The sequence below is a fragment of the Sciurus carolinensis genome, chromosome 1 (genome assembly GCF_902686445.1).
Source record: "Sciurus carolinensis chromosome 1, mSciCar1.2, whole genome shotgun sequence".
NCBI lineage: Eukaryota > Metazoa > Chordata > Mammalia > Rodentia > Sciuridae > Sciurus > Sciurus carolinensis.
The window spans coordinates 202,413,909-202,436,693 of NC_062213.1; the positions used below are offsets into that span (position 1 = coordinate 202,413,909).

The following is a 22,785-nucleotide window of genomic DNA, read 5'->3' on the forward strand; positions in this document are numbered from 1 at the left end:
TCAAGGCCAACTTTGTGCTTGTGTTAGACAGTGTGGCAGCCCCCAGCCCACAGTGGACTTGACTCCCCTCCGAGAAGGGCTTGTCTAGCCTGGGCCCGAATCCCCCCTCAGACTGGACACTTGCTACCTCACAGGCGAGCCCGTTTCACCTCCAGGTTACTTGCATTCATCCTCATACTGAGCTGGTCTGCCTTTCTCTGTAGCAGCCTTGCTCAGAAAGGAGTTTATAATCCTTGTAAGAAAGACAAAGAAAGGTAGCTATTATGTTGACTCAAAATTGCACAGAGGTGTATATTCAGGGCCCGCTAGGTAATTTACATGTGGACTCCACCCCTCCCCAGTGTCCTCGGCCACACTGCCAGCCTGGCAGTTAATCTGCTCAGAAGAGGGACTGGCGCCCCCGCCCTGCCTGCCCCCTGCAGAGTCTGGCCTGGAGCTGTCTAATCCAGGGGGTCTTTAATGGGAAGTAGGCCCTGGAAGAGGAGTTGGGGACACTTTGACAGGCGATGGATAAGCACTGGGGACAGCACTGGGTCTTTCAGCCCACACAGCAGGCACCCTCTGTGTCTGCCCTCCTGGGCACAGGTGCAGGTGGCTGGTAAGGACCCTAAGGGACTGGACTGCTGCTGCTGAGCAGGACAGGGTTGGGCGACGGGGTGGCCAGGCCGAGCCTCGGGGAGGTCTGGCCCTGGGCAGAAGGGCAGAGCCACCTGTCTTTTGTTGATGTTCCCCAGCCTGGGAGGGAGGGTGGCTGAGAATGAATGGAGCCTTCTCTCTGTCCCTGCAGGTGAATGGCAGCTGGCTGCTCCTGGCTGCCTTTGAAGGGGAGCCTTTGTCTCAGGGAAACTGATCCCTCTGTGGCACCTGGTTCTGTTGGTGGGGACAGGAGCCAACTTCCTGCTGGGGCAGCTCTGAGCCCCAGGGGGCCTCAGCACCACACCTTTGCCTCTCCTGCAGGGGCGGTTCCCCTCCCTCCCACCTGTCCATGAGCTAGGCCCTGGGCCACATCTAGAAAGTAACCACACCACCCTGCACTGTCCATTGGAAGAACTTGATCTTCTGGAAGAGAGTGTTTGGCTGGGGGAGGTGGCGGTTAGGCCTCCTCAGGGGACAAGGGCAGTGAAATAAATGCCTTTTGAATGTCAGCCATTGTCCTGCCTTCACTCCCTCCCTCCCCATGCTTCCGGAAGGCTGCAGCGTCAGTCCTGCTGTGCAGGGAGGTCCAAGAGCCAACGCAAAGTCAAGCCCCACCCTGCCTGCACCTCTTCCTGGGTCCTGGGGAAGGAGGGGTGTGGCGCACCTGTAGGAGCCCCACCCCACTCTGCACAGCCCCAGGAGCTGACTTCAGACTTCCCACCTCCTGCTGGGTGTGGTGATGCACTCTACAGGCAGTGACTTGGAGGCTGAAGCAGGAGGATCAAAAGTTCAGGGCCAGTCTCACCAAGTTTGCAAGACCCTGCCTTCAAAATAAAAAGTTAAAAAGGGCTGGGATATAGCTCAATGGTAAAGCACCCTGGGATTTGATCCCCAATTCATGTGTTACAAACTTAATCCTCAAATTCCTGTCCTTGGTAATTGGAGAGGGGCCTTTGGAAGGTCATTAGCCTTAGATGAAGTCTTGTGGGTGAGCACCTATGATAGCATCGGTGGCTTTATAAAAAGAAGAAAACAGACACGAGCTAACACACTTGGTCCGTCTCACCATGTGACGCCTTCCACCATGTTAAAATGCAGCAAGAAGGCCCTCGCCAGATGCCAGCACCACGCTCTTGAACTTCACAGCCTCCAGAATTGTGAGCCAAATAAACTTCTGTTCTTTATAAATTATCCAATCTCAGGGGTTTTGTTACAGCAACAAAAAACAGACTAAGACAACAGATGTCTCCCATGTCCCGGTCTTAAATAATGCAGCTAATGCTACCTGTGTATAAGTGTGAGCACTTGGCATATGCCATCTTCAGTCACTGCACAAGGTGAATATGTCTTGGGCGGTCCTCAGTGGCAATCTGAGTGTTGGTCCTGGCTCCTGTTCCTCACCTTCCACACCCACCACGTGGACCTGGCAGTCCGCCTCTAAGCCGAGCTGGATTTGCTGCAAGTTCCTCTACCACTTTAAATCTTCTAGATTTTTACTGTTTGCTCCCACAGAATGAAGCTTTGTGTCCACATAGCTGTGGGGCGGGGAGACATTATGGCTTAGAGTGAGAGCCCTGGAGGCTGACCAGCAGGATGGAGACGTGGATCTGTCATTTTGGCAGCTGTGTGACTTGGGGCAGATGATGTAACTCATTCAGAAAAAGGGGTGGGGGGAATAAGAGCATCACCCCATAAGGCTGTTGATGGGGAATAATGAGCTAACACGACAGGCTTAGCAGCGCCCTATGCACAGTGGGTGGTCAGGACATGTGGCCATCCTGAAGTCATCACTGTGGGAGTCCCTCCGCCCCCACCCTCCTGCTCATAAGTCACTCATCGAGGACTTGAGGACTTGTCTGCAGCACTCAGTGGAAGGAACCCAGCCCCAGGCCCAATTAGGTGCTTATTAAGCGTTTTTCGATGAGGATGGCAGGGCCGAGATGATCCCTTCAGAAGTCCAGGCCAAGCTCCCCACCCCCACGGAGCCTCTGCTAAGCAGCTTTGGCTTCCCATGGGGGAAGGGTGTTGACTGGGGCAGTGTCCCCCCCGGCTGCCCCCAGCCCTATGGAGCTGAGGGGGTCCCCCACATAGATGTTGTCCTGGCTAGACAGGCCGGCAGGGAACTGGGCAGAGCTGGGGAAGAGACCTGGCTTCCAGGGACCCTTCTACTTGCTTGCTTGCGTTTAAACTCCAAATAGAATCACAGCCAGGCAGGGAAGGGATAAAATTAAATCCTTGATCATGATCAAGTGGTTAAAAAAAAACATCACAGCCCAGAGGCTCCTTCGCCTGCAGTGGCTCTGCTTCAGAGCCAGCAGGAGGGGGAGGAGGACAGGGAGCCACACCCAGCAGCCCCTAACTGCCCCTCTTCCTCTGCCACCAAACAGCCCCCGGGCTAAGGCTCCCGCTCCCCTGCTAAAGGGAGGCTGAGGCTTGCTGGGGTCAGGGGTCCCCAAAGGAAGGCCCACGCTTCGCCCAAGGAGGCAGGTCCTGGGCTCTGGGCACTGGCTCTGCTGGTCTGGGTTCCAAAGGTGGTGCCAGTTTCCGTGTGTCGTGGGCAAGTCTCTGAGGCCTATGAGCTTCTGTTTCCTAACCTGGAAGGGGAACCACAATGGTGCCCACCTCATCAGTTGTTGGCAGTAGGGGGCCGAGGCGGGGACTTGGGGTGTGGGGAGCAGCAGCCTGGGCTTTAGGTCAGAAGGGGACATATTTTCTGGAGAGAATCTCACAACAGTAAGGTTGACTGACGATCTGGCCGGCTTTTTGCTTCCTTGCAGGGACAGCTCTGACCCTGAGGCAGGGGAGGCAGAAAGCCTGGCTGCTGCCTCTGCTCCTGGACCTCCTCCCAGAGGGGTGTGGGTCCAGGTGGGCTGGGACTGGGGACAGCTGGGCGAGGGAGGTAGAGACACAGGGCTGAGATGCCCCAGGCCCTGGGCTGCCCAGAGAAGACAATGGTGGCTGGAGCTGCTGGCAGCTGGCCAGGCAGAGCCCACAGTGCTGAGAGGTTTGCAGAGAACCAGAGGGAGGACTGGGGTGTACCTTGGCTGAGGAGTTAGGAAGCCAAGCGAGGAAACAATGAGGAGGTAAAAATAGTCCTTTGTCTGCCCTGGGCCACACATCCTTGTGTGTCCTTGCTTGCAAAGAGCCAAAACAGCTGGAGGTTCTCGGTGGAGGTCTTGTGAAGGAAGCTTAGTGTCCAGTGGGGACAGGCCTGACTGAGCAGAACCTGGTCCATTCACCCCTGTAGTGCCCCAGACAGTCTCCTCAGGCGACCTCACTGACCAGGACCTCACTGACCAGGGCCTCTTGCTGTAGTGTGGCTACTGCTGGGTTCCCTAAGAAATATTCTGCCCCTAGACCTTAGCCAGAGGAGCCTGAGATGCCTGGTAGAGGGGCCACCGCTTGCTGCCCCTGCCTGCCCCCCAAACCAGACTGCTCCTGCCAGCGTGCCCCATTGGAAATTTGTCTCTGGGGATGGCCCAGCAGCCTGGGGGAGACCCTGGGCACAGTGGTCTGTGGACTTTTCTCTGTCTGAACCACCCCATTCCCCATCAGAAGAGCTGAGGCTGCTAACAGACCTGGGAGGGGCAGCCTGGACTCTGCCCTCAGCCCTTCTATCTGGAATCTTCTTTCAGAGCTCTCCCAGGTCTCCCAGCTCAGGCACTGTCTACAGAGGTGAGTCCTGAGCCATCTGGCTGGTGCCCAGGAATCCTCCAGGCTCCTCGAGAGTTAACCCAGCCCAGTCCATGCCAGCTGGGCCCCTGCCAGGCCTGAGCTGATCAGGACCTGCTGACGGAAGACCTGCTGGGCTGGGGCTGGGCGGGGAAGGCAGAGATGGAGGCCCCAGCCTTGGGATTGCTCAGGCTGCTGCAGGAAACTGATGTGGAAAAATCCTCCTCACCCAGAGGCGGCAAGCTGGAGCGGGCAGACCCAGGCTTGTCTGCAGGGAAGAGAGTGTCCCTGCACCTGCCCACGGGGCCAAGCTTCTCCCTGCCTATCGCATGGCTCCCAGGGAAGTCAGGGAACACGGGCTGGCGCGAGGCCTGTGGGGGCTGTTGGGGGCCCCTGGCTCCTGCTGAAGAACCCAGGAAAGCTGCTTCTGGAGTGGAAAACATGTGGAGAGTGATTTGTCAGGACAAGCCCAAGACTCTGGGCTCCATGGAGCTGGGCTGTGGCCAGAGCACCAGCTCCCCACCATCACCCACCCCAGCCCTGGTGGAATTCCTGCTGGTGCGCTGAAGGGCAGCTTCCAGCACCGGTTTGGGCTTGCTCTTCCCACCCCTCCCAGGCCCTGAGACCTATTCAGGGCCCCAAATGCAAAGGGGTGTTCCAGTTCCCTTGGCGGCCAAGAAGGAGATTCACCCTGTCCCTGCTCTGAGATGCAGAGCGGATGAGCCATGCCTCATATGTGAAGGGTCAGAGAGGCTTAGGAGATAAGCTCTTAAAGGTCTTCAGGCTGAGAGGACACCAGGACACCAGGCCTTGTGGGCAGGGGTGGAGAGCTCTATCTAGGAGCTGGGGGGCTGGGTTTGCAGCCTAGGATGCCACTCACCTTGGGGAACTCCTTTCTCTGTGTCTGAGCCTCACGGGGCTTGCAGGAGTAATTAGTGCTGTTTGCCAAATATGCCCAGATCTTACCAGCCAGGCATATGGGAAAACTGCATTTCCCCCAACCCCCTTTTACTAAGGGCAGCTCTTACTTACTTTGGTCAATAAAATGGGAGCAACAGTAATGGATCATTCCAGGTAGAACCTTTATGGGCACTTTCTATGTTCCAGAGGTGACTGCCCCAGCAGCCTGGTCCTGGCAGAGCCCCCAGCCACTCCATGCTGCACAAGTGAAGAAGAAACCATTGTTTCATGCCCCAAGGGCCTCAGGCTTATTTGTTTCTTCAGCATAACCCTGCCTCTCCTGACTGCTCCAGTTGCGTCAACGAGCTCTCTAGCTATGGAGGTTGTGTGAGAGGCCAACTCTAGCCGTAGCAGAGGAATCTGTTCTGTTCTCAGGACATTGCCTGACACTCACCTGCTTTTTCTTGCTTCTGAGGCAGATCAAGTAAGGCTGCCCAGGTCCTTACCCTGGGCTTAGGATTCAGCCTCCCCTCCTTGAGTGCAGCCCTGAGGCCTGGTAACCTGGCTTCCTGTTTTCCTCTGACCTCATCTCCTCATTCTCCCCTGCTCATCACCTACTGGCCTCTGGGCTCCTTTCGTTCCCCAGACATGCCAAGCTGCTCCCACCTCAGGGCTTTTGCCTGGAATGCTCTTCCCATCTGGCTGACCCCTCCTCAGTTTTCAGGTGTGAGCTCCAACACCTTGGAGGGTCTTCACTGACTAGCCTATTTTGCTGTCCATTCTCTGACACTCTATCTCATTTTTAAAAATTTTGTGAATTTCTTTGTTTACTTGTTAATCTTCCCTCCTCCCACTAGAGAGTAAGCTGCTTGGGAACAGGGACCTTGTCTGGCTCCTTCACTTATGTGTCCCCAATACCTGGTATGTCATGAGCTCTCCATAAAGCCTTGTTAGATGATTGGATGACCTTGACCTTGGAATGGTTCCTCTACCTGAACCTTCAGTGACCCACAGTCCCATGACCCTATTTTCTGTACCAAAGTTATGCTGATAAGGAAATCAAGGCCCTACAGAGAGGAAGGGGCCCCCTCTATTTCACTGGCTTCCCTCCCTCAAGGGGTGAACCCCAGTCCCCTGTGGCACCCCATTATCACCATCCTTTTGGGCCTTTCTTGGCCAGTGAATCAATCCTGGGCTTCTAAAGGGGCTTGGGGACTTGTACTGATCAGGACTTTTTTGTTGGCAGGCAACAGAAACCAGTTGCAACTGGCTCATGGCTCTGGGGAGGCTCTGAGTTAGCTCATAGGAGTAAGGCAGTTAGTTGCCACTGGAACCAGGGCTTAGGGCCTGGAATTGGGGACGTGATATTCCCAAACACTCTCCCTTTAGGACCAGCTCTGCTTGTTTCTGTGTGACTTTGCCTTTTGGTCTCATCAGCTCCTACACAGAGGGGCCTTCTCCAGCAGTGGGACATGACTCCTGGCAACATTGGTGGAAAGGGACTTGCTTTCTCCCAGGGCCCAAAGTAATCCCAAGGCAGCCTCTGATTGGCTATGCTTAGGTCATGTGCTACCTTTGGGCCAATCACAGTGGCTGGAGATGTAGTCATATTCCCATTGACTAAATGGCCTGGGTAGAGCAGGCTACTGAAACTGACATCCCCACATGGAAGGAACAATGACAGTTCATAAAAGGAGAGACACTGTGGGGTCAAAGAGGAGATGTCCACCATAGGGTGCGGGTGTTGGCTGATCTCCAGAGCGTGAGCAGTCCCACAGTAATACCAGCCCTGGGGGCTCCATCAGCCTGAAGCCTGGGGGCTCAGTCAGGAGGAAGAAGACTGAGACAGAGGAGCCTCCTATTGAGATTAAAATCAGAGTTTTCATAGCCAGGTGCTGTGGTGAGTGCCTGGGATCCCAGCTACGTGGAAGGCTGAGCCAGGAGGATTTGAAGTTCAAGGCCAACTTAGTGAAATCCTAAACACCTTAGTGAGACCTGGTCTCAAAAATAAGTAAATAAGTAAACAGTAAAAAAATCAGAGCTTTTGGGGCTGGGACTGGGGTTCGGTGGTAGAGCGCTTGCCTAGCATGTGTAAGGCCCTGGGTTCGATTCTCAGTGCCATGTATAAAAAAATAGATAAATAATAAAAGGAAGGCATTGTGCCCATCAATAACCAAAAAAAAAAAAAAAAAAAAAAAAAAATCACAAAAGGAAAACATCAGTGCTTTCTTCTTTCCCACATAGACCTGGTTTCACCACCATCAGGTGGCACCGGGGTGTCATGTAGCCCCACCTGGACCCGCAGGTGTCCCGCAGAGTGAAAAGACTGGGAGATGCTACACGCTGATTCCCTTCGTCTGGACCAGGGTACAGTGAGGGTTCCCTGAAGTCCTGCAGGAAAGACAGCCGTTTCCTGTAGCTCTCTGGCCACAGAACTCGGGAGGTTCTTAACTGCGTGGAGCACGTCCTGAGAACAGCTGCTGTGGAGAAGGAGCACTAGATAAGTCATCAGAAGGCCTGGTTTAAGCCTGAGCTCTGCTCCTTAAGATGGTAGGACTTGCCTGAGCCTCAGTTTGCCAATCTGTGAAATAGGTGAAAACATCCAGGTGTGGTGGTGCACACCTGTCATTCCAGTGACTCAGGAGGCTGAGACAGGAGAATCGCGAATTCAAGACCATCCTCAGCAACTCAGTGAACCTCATCAACTTAACCAGACCCTGTCTCCAAATAAAATTTTTAAAAGGACTGGGGGGATACAGCTCAGTGACAAAGTGCTCCTGGGTTCAATCTCCAGCACCAAAAACAAAAACCAAAGGCCCAGTGAAAACAGCAAGCTCTGTAGGGATGTGTAAGTGTGGAATGAGAACAGCTGATGAACTGCATTATGCAGATTCCTGGCGATTGCAATTGGTTTAACCTGGAAAATAACACATGCCTTGTTCACCTTACAAGGCAGGTAACCCTCTGTCACCAGGACCTGGAGGCTGACAAAGGGGAAGGAGATAATGAGTCCAGGATTGGCACAGCCAGGTGACTAGCGAGGGGGTGCAGAGTAAAGGAGGAAGTGCAGTCAGGATGCAGGGAGCAGGGAGACCTGAGATCCAGAACAGAGGTGACCTTGGTGGGCAAACCCTGGCCAGGGGAGCCAGTGGGAGGTGCCGGAGAGGAGCTTCTTCTCAACAGACCACAATACCACCCGGTGCCTGCTTCCTGCCCCTAACCTTCCTTGCCCTACCAGAGCAAGGGGCAGAGGGCTGCTGTATCAAAGGACCACAGGCTGGGTGACTTAAACAACAGAAAGTATTATGTCACGGTTCTGGAGGCTGGAAATCTGCATTCAAGGTGTCAGCAGGATCGGTTCCCTCTGAGACCCTGAGGGAATAGCTGATCCAGGCCTCTGTCCTTGACTTGTAGGTGGCCATCTTCTCCCCTAGCCTCTTCATTTATTTGGTACCAGGGAATTGAACCCAGGGGCACATAACCCTTCAGCCACATCCCCAATTCTTTATATTTTTTTATATTGAGAGAGGGTCTTGCTAAGTTGCTGAGGCTGACTTTGAACTTGAGATCCTCCTGCCTCAGCCTCCTGAGCCACTAGGGTTACAGGCATGCGCCACCGTGCCTGACTCCCCTGGTCTTGATCTTCCCTTCTTACAAGAACACCAGTCAGGCTGGATTGGGCCCACCCTAAGGACCTGATTTTAGCTTGCTCACCTCTAGAAGACGCTATCCCCAAATAGACCACATCCTAGGGTCCTGGGGGTTAGGACTTCAACATCCGCATTTTGGGGAGACACATTTTGACCCATAACGGGCATTCTCCCCAGCAGACCTTTCCCGCCATGTCACCAGCCCAACTGCTTGGCTGGAAGCATGAGACTTGTGGCCTGCCAGAAGAGAAAGAGAGCCCATAATTGTGTTAATTGCCACAACACCAGACCTGCAGTTAATATGCCATGGAAACAAAGAGCAAATGCACTGATAGCACGTAATTGGACTTCAACTACACCCGCGGCAGAGCTGTGCAGGGGTCCCACTGTTTATGCTCCTTCTCAAATTAGCAAGGATGAACACATTAACATTGTTCCCCCTTCCTCCTGCCCAGGGGCCAGCTGTGGGATACCTCAGGGATGAAGATCACCCCTGAAAACCCTGGTTGGGTCCCGTTCAGAGCCAGGCACCCAGGTCTAGCCTGTGAGGCCAGGAGCAAGATGAGGGCATGGTGAAGTATCCAGACCCTTCCAGGAGCCCCAGCGCTGTGGCAACTGACCCGGGCCTTGGCAGACAGCGGTCATGGGAGGCAGCGATTCAGGTGAGGGAGCACAGTGCTTTGCTCTCTGCGGCATGGTGGGACCCACATGCAGCTGGGGGCTGTGGGAGCCCGGGGCAGGTTTGGGTCACCTTTGGAGAGGGCAAGCACCTCTTCATTCCTGCAACAGTGGTCAGATCCCTCTGCATCTGATCAGGGCTGCTGGGCTTTCTCCCTCTGCCCTTCTCAGCACACAGGCTTGGCTGCTTTGTGTCTCCATGGCCCTGGGGACAGACGTCTGGAGACTGCCCTGCCCACACTTGCCTGCTTCCTGCCTCAGGCCTGGAGCTGGGACCTGCCTTAGTTCCAACATGCAGCATCCCTTGTGCTGCACTGGGGCCTCCCTGCCCACCATGTGTCTGGGGCTCCTTGCACTTGGTCCCCCCATCTGCCTCTTCCTCCAGCTCCCTGGCCTTTCCACAGCTGAGCAGGGACAGACTGAGCCTTTAGCCCACAGCTAAGGTGATCTGGATTCTCCCCTCCATGACAGGTCCTGGCCTGGCCTGTGCTGCCAGGGACCAGGGTGGGAGTGGACTCACAGATTCCTCATCCTCAGGGCTCCCCTTGTCTCCCCTTGTGGCCTAGGTTGTCCCTGTCCCCCATGGCCTGGGTGGAGGGTAGGGCCTGTCTGGTTCTAGTGCCTTACTGCCTTTTCTGGGCCTTTCTGGGCCTCCTCCCTGGCTTCTGCTAAGCCAGCTGCAGCGAAGCTCATTGAGAATTCTCCGGCCCTGTCTGCTGGCCCTGTCTTCCTCAGCCGGGCAGCCTTCTCATTTGCATCCCCTAAATCAATGCCTTCCATGATCAAAGCCCCACACTGCAACCCCAATGAGGCCGGCTCAGCAGCAGAGCCAGGCCTTGAGGAGAGGGGAGGGGACGCAGACCCACTCTCCCTTCCTGCTGCCCTCTGAGGCCCAAGGGGAACTGGAAACCAGAGGCCCTTTGGATGTCACTAGTGGAGGCTGAGTGAGCACAGGGGAACTAGAGCGGAGTGGAGCTCCCCAGGGATCAGCGCCCTTCCTCTGACTCCCCCGACCTGGCTGCACAGGGAACAGGAACAGGGCCAAGCAGCCCGGTCCACAGGCTTTCTGGATGTCCTGTAGCTCTGCTCCAGTGCCTGAGGATATCAGTGGGGTCTGGAGGAGCTGGAGGAAGGCAGCCAGCTAGGCCTCCCTAGTGGAAACTGAGGCAGGGCTCCATTCAGGGACTCTTAAAGGACCATCAGGAATTGGCCAGGCAGAGGGGGGAGTTCAGTCACCCCTGATCTGTTGTGCTCAGGGATTGTGGGATGAGCACCGGCAAACCCAGCAAGAAGGACAGTCGCCACTTACTGAGTACTCCGGGGGCCACAGTACCAAGACCTGTCCATCACCACGGCGGACCCTCGCCCATCCCTGTGAGGCAGACTTCATTATTAGCCCTGTTTTGTAGATGAGGAAATGGGGAAGAGAGACACAGAGCTAGGAGGTGGCAGAGTCGGGTCAAGAGTGGAGGCCCAGGAAGGTGCTGCGGGCCAGTGAGGAGGTCTGTGGTGTTCCAGGGCCTGATCTGTGTGGGGTGGTCAGCACAGGCCCTGACCTTATGCAGAGGGCACTTCCCGGCAGCCCTTGCTCAGGGCACCCCTTCTCCCATGTTCCCTCCCAGCATCTTGGTGCAACCGTGACCATCTAGGATAGCAAGAGCCCTTGGAGCTGGAGGAAGGGATCAGACAGGCCAGACCCCAGCCAAGCAGATCTTCCACCTTGGTGCCCCAACTTCTCAGGCCTCTTTGACCATTACGGCAGTGATGTACAGGCAAGAGCTTCAGTTCTACAGCTCGACCCATCTAGGTTTGAATCCTGGCTTTACCACTTGGCTGTGTGACTTTGGGCAAATCATTTAACCTCTCTGAGCCCCAGTGTCCTCTTCTGTAAAAAGAAGGATGATAATTATATTCATCGCTGGGATTGCTGCCAGCATGGAACCAGACAACGCACGTAGCCCGCTCTGTGCAGGGTTGGCTTGCAGCAAACAATGTGGGAGCTGAGCTTGTTATTATTATTTTTTTTAATCTCTGGGGGGTTATTAATCCCTGCTACACAGATGAGGAAGGAGGAAAAAGGGGTGTCCCCAGGCAACAACGTAAACTGGAGACTTGAGAGGGGCCAGAGTCTGGCTCTTGATTTGTGTGTGTGTGTGTGTGTGTGTTGGGGATTGATGGCTCTTGATTTTTATTGGATTTGTTTTAGCTCAGGGAGCTTCAAGGCCACAGGAAAAGCATAAGGATTGGGAGGAGGAGTCCCGAGAAGCCTTATCTGAGGCTGCGCTCTGCTACTTCCAAGCAGGCTGGTTTCAACATGTCATTCAAACCTCTGAACTCCTTCCCGTCAGTTAAATGGGCACGAATAAAACCTCTGTCCAGGAGACTACTGTGGGGCCCGGATGCATGCAGCTGCCCTCTGAAGCACAGGCGGTTGTTACAGGGGGATCTGGAATGGCCCCTAAAAGCTCTTGCGTTGAAAACTTGGCCCCCACTTCCCCAGTGTCCAGAGAAGAGCTTTGATCATGGGGGTTCTGACCTCATCTGGGGTTAATGCCCTCCACAGCTGTGTCCTTCGGATTACTGGAAGGAGGTGGAAACCGCAGACAGGTGGGGCGCTGTGGGGGGAAGCAGGCCCCTGGGGACATGCCCTGGTGGGGCTGCATATTTTGAGGGTTACTGGGGGGCTGAATCCAGCGGTGCCTTACCACTGAGCCACATCCCCAGCTCTTTTCAGTTTTTACTTTGAGACAGGGTCTTGCTAACTTGCTTAGGGCAGCTCTAAATTGCTGAGAGTGGTCTTGAACTTGAGCCTCCTGGTCACTGGTACCGTAGATGTGCACCACTGTGCCTGCCTGGGGACTGTGTCTCGTCCCTGACCTTCTCCTTGTGCTCTCTCTGTTTCCCTGTGGACATGAGCTGCGCAGCTTCCCTCTACCACACCTTCCGCCCTGATGCTCTGCTCCCCTGGGCCCAGAGCAATGGAGTCAGCTGACCACGGACTCCAACTTCTGAATTGTGAGTCAAAGTAAGTCTTTCCTCCGCTCAGTTGTCCTCGTCAGGTATTTTGGTCACAGTGATGAAAAGCTGACTAATTTGTGAGTGCACTAAACACTCGCAGACTCTGCAGTGCTGCAGGAATGTAGCTATTATAATAACCAGCTCTGGACTTCTAAAGTACATCCACGTATACCACCATCGTCATCATGGGGGCGAGACACCTGAACCACTGAACCTCTGCCATGTGTCCCGCCCTGAACCAAACCCTTCATGTGCATCCTCTCCTTTAATCCTCACAGTATTTACAGGAAGGATTACTACGTTTTTTTGTCTACCGGGGATTGAACTCAGGGGCATTCGACCACTGAGTCACATCCCCAGCCCTGTTTTGTATTTTATTTAGAGACAGGGTCTCACTGAGTTGTTTAGCACCTCGCTTTTGCTGAGGCTGGCTTTGAACTCTCGATCCTCCTGACTCAGCCTCCGAGCATCTGGGATTACAGGTGTGTGCCACCGCTCCCGGCTACAGGAGGTATTACTATTAATATGCCCATTTTACAGATGAGAAAACTAAAGCAATTGAATTGTTTCATCTCTTCTGTTAGTTACTGCAAGGCATTCTTTCTGTTTTTGTTTGGCTTTGTTTTTCAAGATGGGTTTTTGCTGTGCGGCCCTGGCTACCTTGAACTCCTGCGCCCAAGGCATCCCTCCACGTCAGCCTCTCAAGGAGCGGGGACTGCAGGCTTCGCCACAGTTGCTGGCAGCTCCTGTTGTTTTTTAATCACTTTATCCAGCCATCTCCCCACTTCCAGGAAGTGAGCTGGAGCTTCGTGAGAACCCAGGTGTCCTGGCTCTGAGCTCAGACTGCTTGCCCTGTGTCCACAGGGGCTTCGCCTGTTTCTGTCCTACCTCTCCCTCTGCTTTGCTCCTCCCTGGAAACCCAGCACAGCCCTTTTCCTCCTAGGTGCTGTAGGGGACAGGACACCTGGTGTTGGGGTTTTTTTGGTCCTCAGAGGGTAGAGACCACGCTTGCCCCCACGTGTGCATAATTCCTCCTACAGAGTGAAATGGCCATGTGTGGCTCTATACCAACCAGAGAGCGGAGGGGAATATGCCGTACCTTCAGCTGCGGTGGGAGGGAGGGACAGTGCTTAGGGAGGAAACCTTACTCTCTGGTTCACCTTTGGGGTCAGAAGCGAGCTGCCTGGCTCAAGTGGAAAAGCAAGGTTTTTCTTCCTTGGAAAGTTTCATCAACCAGTGGTAGCTGATGCTTCATGCTTGGGAATTCTCTTAGATTCTTTGCAAATGGAGAATCAGAGAGCTAGAAAGAGTCTGAAATGTGACTCTGGAGGCTGAGGCAGGAGGATCACGAGTTTGAGGCTGCCTCAGCAACTCAGCAAGACCTTGTCTCAAAATAAAAATAACAGAGGACTGAGGATGTAACTCAGTAGTAAGAGGCCCTGGGTTCAGTTCCCAGGAGCCTCCCTCCCCCACAAGCCCACAGTTCCAACCTGCTGTCCCAGAGACCACGGCAATGCCCCTTCCAGAGCCAGGGTTTCTGCCACTGTCAGAACAGCTTAAAGCCCCAAGTCATGAACAGTAATAAATAATGTAACAACAAATGTTGTTTAACTCTTGCTTCTAACAATAGGCATTGCAATTCTGCTTTCTGTGTGTTGGCTCATCTGTTGAAACTACCCAGTGAAGAGGGCCTGACTTGTCTCCATTTTACAGATGGAGACACTGAGACTGGAGTGGTTAAGTGTGACCTTGCTCAAGGTCACAGAGGTGGAAAGTGGCACAGTTGGCAAAAAAATAGAAAAAGGCTCAATGAAGTACTCTTTGTAAAAGCAAAGGATTGGAATCTACCCTTCAACGGGGGGTAAATATTCCTCAATAAAGGCCTGATTAAGTAATATCCGGTCATGTCTCCACAGGGAGTACTATGCAACTACAAAAAGGAATGAGTACGTCTGTGTGCTGCCATGGAGCCATCTCTGAGATGTCTTATTTTTTTTCCTGTTCCCTCCCTCCCTCCCCTCTGCCTTTTTTCTGTTCTGGGGATGGAACCCAGGGCCTCAGGCATGCTAGGTAAGTGCTCTATCTCTTAACCACATCCCCATACCCTAGAATATTCTTTTAAGTGCAAAAAGCAAGATGCAGAATACCAGGTTCTGCTGCTGTTGATCTAAGACAGAGGAAAGACATAGCAAAACAATTTTTTAAATGGAAAGATAAGCCAAAATTAGACAAAATGGCAACTTAAAAAGGAGGAGGGAGAAATAGGGAAGGATGGGTCTAGACTTCTCTGAAAGTCTTGCTTTCTAGATATGGCAGCAGAACTATATAAATATTTGATAGAACTGTAGAAAACAGAATTACCATGTCATTTTGTCTCTCATTAATTATCCCTTCTAGCTGGGAGTATAGCTCAGTGGTAGTGGCCTCGCTTGTACCAGGCCCTGGGATCCGTCCCCAGCACTACTCACACAAAAAGGAATTATCCTCTCCCTGCCCTCTTTTGGTACTAGGAATTGAACCCAGGGGTGCTATACCATGGAGCTATATTTTTATTTGTTTGAGACAGGGTCTTGCGAAGTTGCCCCGGCTGGCCTTGAACTTGTGATCCTCCTGCCTCAGCTTCCCAAGTCCCTGGGATTACAAGTGTGTGCCACTGTGCCCAGCTAATTATTCACCCCTGCTTTAAAATTTTTTTGTTGTACATGGACACAATACATTTATTTATTTATTTATTTATTTTTATTTGGTGCTGAGGATTGAACCCAGTGCCTCTCATGTGCAAGGCAAGTGCTCTACCAGTGAGCTACAACCCCAGCCCTAATTATTCCTTTTAACAGCAGCGAAGTGACCTGTCTAGGCCACCAGAAGGCAAGAGAAGGTACCTTGTGCCCTCTCAGGGTTCCAGGGGCTGAGATTTTAGTACATCCCAGACCTCTAATCAGCTGCTTGGGTCAAGATTCTCACAGTTTGGGCTGGGATATGACTCAGTGGTAGAGCGCTTGCCCAGTAGGTGTGAGGCCCTGGGTTCCATCCTTAGTACTGCATTTTAAAAAGGGGGAAAAAAAAAAAAGATTCTCATAACTTTCTCCTGCTGCAACCCTGAGGTGGATTTGTCCCCAAGCACACCATTAGGAGTGTGCCTCTAATAACTGCTTACCTGGCTGAGACTGTGCCACAGATACCTGCCGAGCGCACACTGTGCAAAAAAGTAACAACGCGCCCACCTGAGACTGGCTCTCTACACTGGCAGAGGGCTTTTCTGCATGAGACCTCATTTCAGCTTTGTGTGACTGGGACTTGGGAGTTAATGTGGGGAGGCCTCCGCTCTGGCTCTGTGAGATCGGCCTCCAGAGCCTTGTGCAGCCTGAGGGAAATCAGAGCTGGAGGCACCTCTGACCCACTGGTGGGGCTGTGGGATCCTGTGCAGGGCTGTTTTGAATATCTGTAGGATAATTTCACATATGGGTTAAAGGACTGTTTTGGGCTCAGACAGACACAAAACTGAATTCCAGGAGTCCTACTTTCTAACAATGTGCTTTGAGCAAATTTGACATTTTCCCTGCTGTAAGACAGGGACGATAAAAGTACCTCCCGTATCAGGTAGCTTGAGGCATGAAGGATGGGTCCCTGGCAGGCAAAGAGCTTAGTGTGGAGCTGCTGTTATAACCAACAGCAGGGTGCCTGCAGGGTGCGGCAGCTTGGAAAATCTGGTGTCCGCTTCACCTACTGCCTCATGTGCAGAAGTTCGAGTCTTCCCTGACCACCTAACAAAGCCACCTCCTTATCCTCAAGCCACGTCCCTGCTAAGGATGGGCCTGCAGGACGCCTCCTTCCCACAGCTCCAGGACCCTGGACGCTGCCTCTGTCAGCAACTGGCTCAGCTCAGACAAGGCTCCTCTCTCTACCAACCCCAGGTCCAGGTCAACCTCTATCTCAGGGCCCTTTTGAGGACTAATGATCCATCACAGGGAAGACCTTCCACAAGTGCCGGTACAGTTGAGGCTGTGGTCAGGTGGGCCAGAAGTGGAGTTTCCTGGTTTCCCTGGCTTTCAAGACTCTCCAGCTGAGCACTGCAGCTGGACTCTGGTGTGTCCAATGTGTGCAGGTTGCGCCGAGCTCACCAGCCTTCTGTCCATCCCAGCCGCTGCTGGACCTTTTACATCTACTTTGTTTCTCTAAGGGACAGTGAGGGCCGGAAGATAAAGGGATCAGAATTTCAGACACTGAAGAGCTTTTGTTTGTGTTTTTCGTAGAAGTGAATACATTAAAATTTCCCCCTTGGCATCAGCCTATTGACTGCAAACACAGCTCTGAGATCAGACCTTTCTGAGTTTAAGTTCTGTAAATTCAAAGGTCCCTGGGAAACCTGCAGGGTCTGTTTTTTTACCCTCTGAAGTGTAAGCTCCATGATGATAATAAAAATCTAACACAGCAGTTCATTTAGCCCATCACTGGGTATTTATTGAGTACTTACTATGTTCTCAGCAGGATGCTAGGAACTGAGGAGGCTCCCACCCCTGACAGAAAAAGAGAAACTGCCATCTATTTAAATAAATACACCTGTAATCCAGCAGCTCGGGAGGCTGAGGCAGAAGGATCACAAGTTCAAAGTCAGCCTTAGCAACTTAGGGAGGCCATAAGCAACTCAGTGAGACCCTCTAAATAAAATACAAAAAAGGGTTGGGGATATGGCTCAGTGGTTCAGCGCCTCCCCAGTACAAAATGAAACAAAACAAAACAAAACTACATATCAGGTTCTATGAGGCCCTTTAATAGCCTCAGTTCATTTAAGTCTTGGTAACTCTAGGAAGTGGGTATTGTTATTCTATCACAGGTGAGGAGATACTCAGGAAGTTCCATAACTTGTCCAAGGTCCCTTGTGGGAGAGGGAGCCAGAATTCCAGTCTAGTTCTGTCTGACTGTACATCTGAATCCTTCCCATTAGACTATAGTAGGGGGTGGGCAGGTGCGGTGGCACCCACCTGTAATCCCAGTTAAGGAAGTAGGATTGCAAGTTCAAAGCTAGCCGAGGCAGTTTAGTGAGAACCAGTCTCAAAAAGGACTGGGGATGTAGTTTGGGGGTAAAGCTGCCCTGGTTTAGCCCCAGTACTGAAAAAAAAAAAAGGAAGAAAACAAATAATACAGCGGGGAGAAGGAAAGGACCTAGATGGATTAGTCTTGGCTGGTGCTGGGCAGCAGAGTATGAAGAACAGACTACATGGCTAGGGCAGTGGGGATGGGAGGAGGGTCTGCCAGGAAGACTTCCGGGGAGGCAACCCTGAGCCCTTGAGCAAGAATGAATTTAGGCAAAACAGTGGCAGACAGCATGCCCCGAGGTCAGCAGGGTGGGGTCTGGGGTGAGGAGGGGGAAGCCCACCAAGCTGCCTGGACTTTATGAACTGGCAATAAGAAACCCAAAATGAGTTTCAGAGTCAGTCAGGGACAGAATCAACAGCAAGCTGCTGGAGGCCAGCCTGTTTCCCGGAAGAGGAGGACACCCTTGGCTGGAAGGGTGATGGGCATGAGTCTTGGGAGGGGTCCAGCCAGGGGGCTCTAATCTTCCTCAACCCAGGGGAGGGGACAACAGGGGAAGGACTGACATTATTAGCAAGATGGAATCTTCGGACTTTGGAAAATGCTTGTGGGGAACAGGTGTGTTCAGTTTCCCATCAGGTCACATCACACCTGTGTTCACAGCGGTTCAAGGTCCTTCCGTTGCCTGTAGAATCAAACCCAAATTTCTCATCATCAAGAGGCACTTCACAATCTGGTCTCCATTTACTTTTTGAGTTCGTCACCTCAACTCTTCCAAACTTCTCTGTGTTCCACCCAACCTCCAGAACTCCACCCACCAAGCTGGCCTCCACAAACCCATCATCAGCAGGACCCTTCCCAAAAGATGGCCCTCAACATCCATTGGTAGCTCTTCCAGAAACCTTGAATACTTAAGGCTTCATTGCTATGGAACTTTGGCTGTTGGGGTCTCAATCATGTCCATTCTGTCCTCCAGGATCGGTTCTTTTTACAATACATATATACATAGTTATCTCGACTGGGGAAGTAATTTCACCTTTCAGACTTAGTTTCCTCCTCTGTCAAAAGGAGCCAATAAATCTCATAGGTGCCTGGCTCCCCAGAGCCCATCCATGGCTGTTCCAACCCTGTCCTCTAGAGTGGGGCAGAACCAGCAGTCCAGCTCATCGAAAGGAGAGGGCAGGTTACAAAGTAAAAGAGGGACCCCAGAGACCCTGTAGGGATCCTTCACAGAGGTCGTTCTTTGTCAGAAAGCTCATGCACACGAGTCGCCCTTTAAAAGCCACAACAGATCTCTTCGGTAAGTTCAGGTCTCTTTGAGGGCAGCCCCATTCCCTCCATCTCCCCGAAACTCCTCCAAAAAAGCCGCCCCCCGCCCAGGGGGCTGGAACAGGTGCAGCGCGAGCTGCGTCGCCCTAGACTTTACCAAGCAAGCTCGGCTGACCTCGCTCTGGAACTCCTTTCAGCACCCCGCAAGCTCCCTCTCACCTCCACCTGGCAGAAGAGGACAAGAGGTTCTGGGAGGAGACGAGACTTAAGTGCTGCGCTCGAAGGCCCGGGACTGCACCCTCCGGCGGAGATCTGTACTCCGCAGGAGATGCGTTGGGGTGGAGGCTGGGAGGAACAGTCCTTCAGGTTCGGGAAGGGAGGCGCGGGACCCGGGACCGCTCGTCCGGCGTCGGAGCCCGGGAGCGCGCGCGGGGATGAGGGGTTGAGGCACCCGGGCCCCTGCCAGCGGCCGACAGGGGTGCCGCCCCCGGGTCCCTCCGGGCCGCTCCGGAGCCGACCCTCGGGCGCATCCCCGCGGGCGCGCGCGGCGGGCTCCGCCGACGGGAGCGCGGGTCCGCCGCGCGCGCCCTCGCCCGCCCTCCGGGCCCGCGCGCTCCCGGGGCCCGCCGCGCGCGCGCCGCGCGCCGCTCCCCTCCCCGCCCCTCCCGTCGCCACCCCGCCCCCGGCCGGGTACCCTCGCCGGACCCGAGAGAGAGCAGCGCCGCCATCTTAGTTGCTGCCTCTGCCTCCAGCGAAGCGCTGCTCGGAGGAGGGGAGGGCGCCCGCGGCCGAGCGCGCGGCCCAGCGTCACGGCGGCCGCGGCGGCGGCTCCTCCTCGGACCCCGGTGCTCGCCGCGCCGCGAGGCAGTCGGCCCCGGGCCGCGAGGGCCCCGCTCGGCGTCCCGCGCGCTTCCCTGCCGCTCCCGCCTCCGGCCGGCCGCGGCGCCGGGAGCCCGAGCGATGCTGCGCCGCCCTGCGCCCGCGCTGGCCCCGGCCGCCGGGCTGCTGCTGGCCGGGCTGCTGTGCGGCGGCGGGGTCTGGGCCGCGCGAGGTAAGCGTCGGGCCCGGGCGGGCCGCGGGGTTCGGTCGGGTGGGGAGTCGGGGCCGAGCTCGGGCAGCCGCGTCGGGGCTCGGGGCTCGGGGCTCGGGTCCGGGAGCGCGAGGCGGGGCGGGCGCCGGGGTTCGCAGCGGGACCAGGGGCCGGGCCCGAGCTCGCGGCGCAGGGTCGCGGCGAGGCGTGGGTGTGCGGGGCTCACCGCCCGGCCGAGCGCAGGAGGCCCTGGGCGCGCGCTGCGGATGCCCCGGGAAGCCAGGCTCGGTCCCGGGCGGGGCGCCGGGCCTCGGCCGCCCCCACTGCGGCCTCGGGGTGGCTGCGCTGGTCGGGGAGACGGGCCACAGGGTCAGGTCACCGTCCCCCGCCGCGCTCGCAGGCGGGCGCACCCTGGGGGTGCTGCGTTCGTGTGCCGGGTGCCCCGACGTGCACCGGCCCGGGGTGCACGCGCGATTTTCGGTGTGTGCTTACATAAGAGCCCTTCCCTCCTCCGCGCCCCGTGCGAGATGCCGACTGCGCTGCGCCGCGGACACCACGACTTCGCCCCTTTCCGCCTCCCCACCGAGTGCGGTAACGTCTGTTTCCAGAGGAGCAGAGGCTGACAAACTTCGTGCTCGCCTCCCACCCTTTCACTCAGAGGTGGCATCCTGACGAGGTTCGCGACCGCGGTCTCACCAGGTGGCACAAACCTGCGTCTCCTGCAGTGTTTCTGACGCTCCTGCCGATCCTGCACGGCTGAGGTGGCCTCGCAGAAACCAGGAGCCCGGTCGGTTAGGATTCTAAGACCGGAATTATTTTATGGTTAGTTGGCAAATAATATTTCCTGGCCAGTTGATTATTATTTTTTAACCTTCATCCACTTAACCTTTTAAGCATTACATGCTTTTCTGATATTGACTGATCTTGCCAACGAAAAGCTTACGCATTGCAGATACTGGGCTTTCGAATGGATCTTGGAAATCGTAAACATTTTCCTTGGCCTTGGAGCAAAGTAATCTAGGTGTCGTCCACAGAGACCTGAATTGATTCTTATTTATTTATTTTTTTTCCATGAAAAGAAAATTTTGAGTGGGAGAATTATAAGTTTAGATGAAATGGTCGTATTCCAATTTAGCAAGCTTTAAAAAATTCTCGTTTTCTCCTCGGCTTGCCATACGGAAAGAAGTATGGTGTTCACTAATTAAAGGGCACAAGAGGCGAATGCATCTTTTGTTCCAGCGTTCCCTTCTTCACATGAGCATGATAAACTTTGAATACTTCTTTTATTTCATTTCTAACATTCTGTTGACTGTGTCAAATTTAGGTCTTAGTCTCCAAATACCTAATTGCCCTTGTTTGATTTTTTTAAAGTTACATCAAGCTAAGTTTGAAATGTTCTTTCCAGATGTGACATAGAGGTCTGAAAGATGAATAAATCCAAGAAATAAAAAATGAAAGTTTTGCTTCTCTTGGGAAAAACGTACACATTTTAGAAATATGTGCTTGGATTCGGTATTTTGGGAGCAGTTCAAGTGTGTTGTGTTTAGTAGTGATGACATTCCTTGCCAGAGACCCATGTTTTTTAAGTTTGTTCACGTACCTGCACTTGCTATTTATTATTTAACTACGTTGGTTAAACAGTTGGTGAGACTTCAGCTCTTGAGTAGCTTTGTTATGGTGGACTGAAGATCTTATGGGGAAGATGTGCTGAGGGTCGGAGTCATTTGTAATCTGCTAGTTTTCTCTGAGCTTTTCTTGGTGCAGTTATAGGACTTCTGGATTCTTAGTCTTCAGAATAAAAATTTTAAACATCAGTGATTCTGTTGCATTTGTTGTCTTTTCATCTCGCATGTTAGAAAATGTCTCATGAATATTACATGAGATGCTAATAAAACAATTTCATCTTGAAATGTTACAAATGAATTTTGTATGTAAATATGCGATTTGTGGAGGCACTTTCTATGGACTCATTTGAAAAGATCATCATTTCAGCTGATGTCTGACTTGTGTGTCCGCCCCCCTCCCTCCAAGTGCTGGGCTAGAACCAGGCCCAGGGAATGCTAGGTAAGCACCCTACTGCTTTGCTACACCCTCAACCTGATGTCTAAGTTTCTTTTTATTGCTGCAAGACAGCATGACATGAGCTGTTCATACTCCAGCTATCTTGAATAATTAATGGGATAAAGATCACATACAAACTTCTGGAGAGAATGATAGATTTCTTCATATAAATTGCATTTGACTGGTAATTAGATGCTTTGTAGATAATCCTCCCCAAATTTCACTTTGATTTTAACAGTTGTTCTCCAAAAACATTAAGTAAGCCAAAATATTAGAACTATGCTTGGAGTGCCCCGATGGCCATGTTAGCAGACAGCCTGCCTTCTGTATCGTCTTGGAGATCAGGAAATTGAAATTAGTAGAGGAAATAGCTGTATGAATATTTAAAAATAAATGCAACTATTTCAAAGTCAAATAAATAGTATTCACCTTACTTTTCCAATTTGCACCGACTTCTTGGTCTCCTTCCTGTTGGAATTTCATCTCCCTCCGAGAATCCCTGAATTCTCTTTTCTCCGCTTCATGTTAATTTCTCCTATTTCTGTTTCCTCCCGGTGGGATGTGTATCCAGACATGGAAGAGAGTTTTGTTGGCCTGTGTCCTGTCACCAGCACACAGTAGGCATGAAGTATTTGTCGTGTGATGGAATGAATGGATGGATAACTCTTTCTGTGTAGACATCATGGTATTTTGACATACTAATTTTCACTAGACAGGTAGATGTTAGGTACTGAAAAAAATGTCACATACTGTGAATGTTATACTGAAAAAAGCATTACAAACGTGCATTGGAGTATGAAGCAGACTTAAATTCTGCAATATGGATAAGGGATTCAT

At 53.1% G+C, this 22,785-nt stretch overlaps 1 protein-coding gene across 4 annotated transcripts in view; it reads left to right on the forward strand.

The window, feature by feature from the left end:
- Positions 1 to 19,329: 19,329 nt before the first annotated feature.
- Clstn1 (calsyntenin 1) overlaps positions 19,330 to 22,785 on the forward strand; it is a 60,558-nt gene continuing 57,102 nt past the window's right edge. For 2 of the 4 annotated variants that reach the window (XM_047523287.1, XM_047523281.1), the window contains exon 1: positions 19,561 to 19,908. In XM_047523287.1, coding sequence (XP_047379243.1) covers positions 19,818 to 19,908 — 91 coding nt within the window. In that variant the 5' untranslated portion in view covers positions 19,561 to 19,817. Of the gene's footprint in view, positions 19,909 to 22,785 lie in introns of all 4 variants that reach the window. The other 2 variants (XM_047523297.1, XM_047523293.1) reach the window with 2 other exon arrangements.